Raw genomic sequence first — 6000 nt, 5'->3', positions numbered from 1 at the left:
CTATAACGAACCGCAAAACCACAGAGAGTGAATTCTAAACTCGAGTGGGAGCAAGGGCCTTTCCCCAGCAACGCTCCACAGCCGCGCGCCGCGCCCAGCCTGCCAGGCGCCGCTCGGAGCCCTCAGCAGGCGCGGGGCGGCTCTCGCGAAATGGCGGCGCCGCCACAGAGCGCCCGCGGGGCGCCAACGGGCCCCCGTCCCTCGGCCGGAGGAAGCGCTCCGCCGAGCGGGAACCGCCCTCGGCCCCCGCCTTCCGCCGGAAGCGAGCGGGGCGGGCGGTCGTCGGCCGTTTGCTCTCTCGCGGCGGAGCCGACGCGGCACGCCGCTGCCGGAGCGCTGGAAGGCGGCGGCGGCGGGCCGGGAGGAGGCGCAGGACCGGCCATGGAGCTACCGCCGCCGCAGAAGGAAATCGTCTACAACAAACTGTTGCCCTACGGCGAGCGCCTGGAGGCCGAGGCGGACCGCTTCCTCGCGCAGATCAAAGGCAACCTGGCGCGGGCCGTGCAGCTGCAGGAGCTGTGGCCCGGAGGGCTCTTCTGGACCAGGAAGCTCTCCACGTGAGTGCCCGGCGCCGGGGGGGTTTGGGCGGCGTAGGGCGGCGGGACAAAGCCGGCCCGGAACGTTGCGAGCGCTGCGGATCGAGCTGGCTTTTCTCAGCTGGTTATTTCGCCCCAGAGCGCTATTTGGTCTTTGTTTGGTTGCTTGCTGCCTGCTTGGCCACCTGTGTGACCTCTCGCCTTTCCGAGCGGGCCGAGCGAGGCGTTATCTCTGCTGAGTTGTGCCGTGCTTAGCGCCCTGGCTTCGTTGTTAAACGCGTTTCCGTAGTTATAAGTCGTATTTGTGCCAGGAATGACGAGCTGTGTGCTTACAGAGTCCAGAGAGCCTCTCGTGGAATTCTCCTTTCTGCCCTTTTTTTGATCTCGTTGTAGATCGATAGGGATCCTGCGTTGCATGTTCGGTGTGTACGTACGGAGCTGCCCGTGTTTGCCAGGAGGCATTCTTAGATAGAGCTACGTCGATGGTTTCAAAATGACTCGCTTGGTTTTGCTATGTGACAGTTTAACCTGCTTGGAAGCAGCTCAGCCCTGCTTCGTGACCCCCCCGCCCAACCTCAGGGAGCTCCCACTGCTTTCAGTTGCCTCGTTGGAGTTGTGGTAGAACTCCACATGCTAATCCAGCTGAAGTAAGCCACGACAGCTCTTACGAAGATAAAGGTCTGCGTGAGGCACCTCGGCTAAACGTGGCACGTAAATCCTTTAAAATCGTGTGGGGTTGTGTTAGAATTGCCCCACGTCCTGTCGGCGCCGCGACCGTTAGCGGTTCAGGCTTCAGGGCACTGATTTTAACCTGCTGAGAGCTGCCGCTGTGCCACTCTATGAATCAGGAGGCTCTAATTTGTGGTTTCCCACCTGCTCTTTGAAGTTTGAATTCATTGTGTGTTGTGCAACTTGTCTGATGCCTCTTAGTCCAAAGATTTCTTTCTGGCTTGTTCTATGCAGTAGGCAAGCCTTGGAGCACATGTGGTCACAGGCAGGGAAGGAAACAGTGGCGCTGGTTTAAAAATAAGCCTGTGCTGAACATGAGAGGTGTTTTGCTGCTCAGCTGAACTTGACAGAGTTCTTCTGTGGGCTTAAATGCTTTTATTACAGCTTAGGCCTAGATGAAACATTTCCCAACTCTGTTGTGTTCTGATTTCCTACCTATATCAAATTATAGGAGGATGACTAGAAAATCTAAGTTTTGTTGTCTGTTGATAGCAAATAGTTCATCTCAGTGTCAGCTTAGTCCCTTTCTCCCTGCTCACCAACTGTCATGAATTTAACTTTTTTTTTGGTGGGAGAGTGCAATGGATCTTCATAGTAGTAAGGTTTCTGCTTTGCTTGGTTGCTGCAGATACCTGAATCAGAAAGGCCAGTATTCTCACAGCATCTATAATTCAGTCATGTCTGACGTGTCTTTATTCCACGTACACTTTAAAACGCTAATGCAAGCATTTTAAGATGTACATAGACATAAATAAGCCAGGAGAAAAACCCACTCTACCAAAGACACGAGGTGTGTGCACTCGTGTTGTTGTGCCTTCTCAGGTGCTCTGTAACTTCACGCGGTTGTGAATGAACCCTGTGGGCTACAAAGAATGAAAGTGGAACACAAATCTTTTTGGGAATTAAAAAATTTGAAATCGGTTTCTGTTGCCTTACTTTGACATCACAGCTGACCCTGAGGTCTTTTAGTTCCTATACTCTCAGCAGTTGAGAGCATGACTTGCACATTGTTATCTTAAAAGGAGCTTTCTCGTCTTGCTGATGTCATGGACTGAGGTGGGGGAGGAACAGGGGAAAGAGCAAAAACGGCCTTTATCAGATAAGAAGTCTATAGTCTAATTTGCGTAATTTGCATTTTATGCATAACAGTAAGTCATGTAAATGGATTGCTTTGGTGGAATGTGTATACGGAGTGTAGCAAGACAGCTTTCTCTTGCAAAGACAGCCACTTAAGTAACTTATGACTCAGTGAGACTTCTTGTGCAAGGGAAAGTGCTTGCCTCAAAGACTGGCATTCAAAAGCAATCATTACCCCCAGACTTTGGCTGGTAAAATCTCTATCTTATAAAACACTAATCCTGTTGTGAAAGCAGAAAACCAAATGTCAGCTGTTGTATAACTTGCTACAGTGTCCAAAAAAAACCCAACAAACCGACGACAACAGAACACGTTGCATCAAAATCATTTGTTTAAATGGACTTGCATCATACTTCTGTTGTTTTATAGGTCAAAAATAGATTGCCGTTTCAATTTTATTCACTTCTTTACGTTTCATGTTGAAACTAAATAGGTTTTCTTCTAGGGCATAGCCTGTAAATGTGCACGTTAATGCAGTATGAGCAATTAAGCACGTTCAGTTGACTTTGCAGCCTGAAAAACACGCAAATATCTTTCTGTGCTTTCTGCTTGAATAGGTAAGGGTGGAGTTTTTAGAGCTGAGGGAAGGGCTTCTGTGCCTGACGATGGCACCTATGTGTTTGTCTATTACAAAATAACATTTAGGTGTCAGGTATGCAAAACTGTATCTCAGCTGTTTTGGATGATAGGGCACAGCAAGGATGATGGCCTTTCAGTGGGATCTGCTGAAGTATTTTAATTGCTATCACAATATAAATCTTTTTTTTTTTTTTTTTATCCCTACCTGTTTCCCTCCCATCGTTAACAGAAAAATATAAGCCTTCATTTTGGGTACGCAATGGTTATGTGCATGTATGGTGTACACACACATCTGATTGGAGTAGTTTTAGTGAGCATGAGTCACTATTTTCAATGCAGTTTGCCAAAGCCCGAGTTTTAGGCCAATTGTAATGCTGTCCTATGTGTTAGAAAGCGAAAGCAGATAGCTAGGAATTCAAGAGAGTGCTCTACTCAGCTTCATAAGTGAAGGTAATTTTTAACTCCAGTAGGGCAGCCAACTTCTAGGATAATTTAGGATGTCCACTTGATACGAGAGTCCATTTCCTAAAAATAGGCCTATTGTAGTTGTGGAGTGAGAGATTGGGCACTTAATACCTATAGAGGGGGAGGGAACTGAGTTTTGGTCTCTTTTTTTTGCTCAGAGACACTCAGCGCAGGAAAGATGGAACTGCAAAGAGAATTTTCAGTTCCTAATGAGTTTTTTTTTTGCAGGTAGCTGTGGGAGCAGTTTGGCTTCAAGTAACTCAGCAAAGTGACATCTTTCTGTTCTGTACATTTCTTCGCACTTTTTCCCCTCAGTTTCTTAATTAAATAGCACTTGGTGTAGTAGAACTGCTGCTGGCAAATGTCTGGAGATGTGTGTGTTATGATTGAAAGACAACAACGTGGAAGTTGTTAGAGGCTGAGCTTGATTTCAGAAGCTTCTGTTCCACAGTGAAATGAGCCTTTAGTGTTATTGCTAATATGGGTTATTTATCAGACATACGCTGTGAGGGAAGCACACTCCTGTAGGTGAATTGCTTTGGGATTCGGTCATCGCGTTGACCAGCCTCCTTCTCTTTTGATAAAGGGAAGTAAAGGAAGGCTAAGGGCGAAAAACAGTTGTCACCTATTGTTTTCAGAAGACTCTTTGTGTTTGCAGTTCTACATGAGTGCAAAGTGTATGTGTTCAGCTGCTGTGTAGGTGGGTGCTGTTTCTGATCCACGTGATTTAAGGGCCTGTGGAGGAGGACACAGTTTGCTTCTATTTCATTTGTTTCCTTCTGTGTTGGACGTGAATGAAAACGCTGCTCATTTAAGGCAAATCCCCTGATGAATTTGACAGGGAAGAAGAAGTGAGAGTCGTCCTGTGCAGGCTGTTTTTCCTCTTTGAAAACTGTTGCTGGTTTGCCCAAGCCTTGCTGCTCTGTGTGTTCCTTTTCCCACTGCATGTTCTAAGGAAACAGGAGGAGGATGAATGGGGGGAGGGAAAAGAAAAAGGAAAAAGCAAGGGGATTATTTTTTTTTCCCTGAATGTATCTATTCAAGGGAACAGGCTTTGGGTAAGATGAGCAGGAGGTGAGAGAGTTTTAAATTGAGGAAGTGGTGGAGTAGAAAAAAGTCATCAGGCTGTTGAGTCCAAACCCCAGGTGCTCCTGTGGCACCTTGTGAAGGGTGTGCTGGGTGTGCTGTGTTCAGAGGGCTGAACTCCTCTGGACAGCTTCCCACTGCCAGTTCAGTGAGGCCTTAGTGTTTGTGGAGGAGAGCGAAGCATTTAAAAGTCAAACAGATCCAGTAATCGACCACATTTTGCAGTGCTGGAGGAGTCAGTTTTGGAAAACAAATTCAGTAATGGAGGCAGCTAACTTTGTTTTCTTTCTTAGGTCAGTGTCTGCTTATGGTTGCCCATCTGAAGTTATTTAGCATGTACGACCCAAGTATTCCCTTCAGCAGGTCTTTTTCAGCAGTGTTTCCTCCCTAACGTTTTCCTGCAGCAGCTCCAGCGCTGTGCTGTGTAGTGTGCTGTCCCACATACCAAATAAGTACTGTGAGGGCTGGCATTCTTCACATTACCAGAGCAGAGCCTCGAAGCTTCGCCGCTGTGTACTTAGAAACAGATCAATCCAAGCTATACTGAACCTTAAACAAAAAATAACCAGTAAGCTTCACCCCACGTTGTTGCTTTCACAGTTGGTGTCCTGTACATTTTGTCTAACAGCTGCTCAGAGGACACTGTATTGGTGTGACTGTTTAAGAGTAGCTGGAGCAGTCATAAAAAGGGAGTGCACTTCTCAGGTGGGTAGCAGTTCATAGCTGTGTGAAGTGCAGAATGCTCTGCTGGGGCTGTAAAAAGGACCTTAGAATGGTTCTAGCATAATTTTATGAATTTAACTTCTATGAATTTAAGTGTATTCCTTTCTTCAGTGTCAGCTTGGAAATAGCAAGCACCTTTTCCGAAGCTGGCTTTAAAAAATAGTGATTATAAGGGAGATAGCAGTGAAGCACAGCAGCAGCAAGCGTCTGAAAACATTGGTTAGCCATGCTGGAAGGTGTCAGGTTTGGTCTTCACTTGAAACTCCGTTTTAAAGTAGTTTCTATGTTGTGGCCTCTCCCCTCCTTAAAGTTCTCCAGCTGAAAATGAGTGCAGTACAGCTGCTTGGGACAGTTGTGGTGGTTTTGTTTTGTGGGTTTTGTTGTGTTTTTTTTTAAGAAATTAAATATGTGGGAATATAGAGGGACTAAATTAGGTAGCAAGTATATTTTGGGCTGAGGTGAAAGAATACAACCCTTGTATTTGTGGTATCTGGTGTGAACATTATGTTATGCTGTTTCTGGAATCTTGGAAGGCAGTAAACTGTCTTTGTTCTTTCTGGTTATTTATTTTAAGCAATGTTTCCTTTACATCATTAGCTTGAAAACAAATAGTGCTTTTGATATGTAACTGCTTTTTAGCACACTTCTGGTTTTATATAACTCTTTCAGATTTTAAAATTGGTTTTAGGCTGGCTAAACCAAGATTGGTTAAATTCCAATTTCTCCCATAGGAGAAGCAACACAA

At 46.1% G+C, this 6000-nt stretch overlaps 1 protein-coding gene across 2 annotated transcripts in view; it reads left to right on the top strand.

The window, feature by feature from the left end:
- Window positions 1-262: 262 nt before the first annotated feature.
- Window positions 263-6000, top strand: part of PSME4 (proteasome activator subunit 4) — a 64133-nt gene continuing 58395 nt past the window's right edge. For both annotated transcript variants that reach the window (XM_048935220.1, XM_048935219.1), the window contains exon 1: window positions 263-557. In XM_048935220.1, the coding sequence (XP_048791177.1) occupies window positions 382-557 (176 nt within the window). In that variant the 5' untranslated portion in view covers window positions 263-381. The remainder of the gene's footprint in view (window positions 558-6000) is intronic.

The sequence above is a fragment of the Lagopus muta genome, chromosome 2 (assembly GCF_023343835.1).
Source record: "Lagopus muta isolate bLagMut1 chromosome 2, bLagMut1 primary, whole genome shotgun sequence".
Classification (NCBI taxonomy): Eukaryota; Metazoa; Chordata; class Aves; order Galliformes; family Phasianidae; genus Lagopus; species Lagopus muta.
This window is presented reverse-complemented; position numbering and strand designations above follow the sequence as displayed.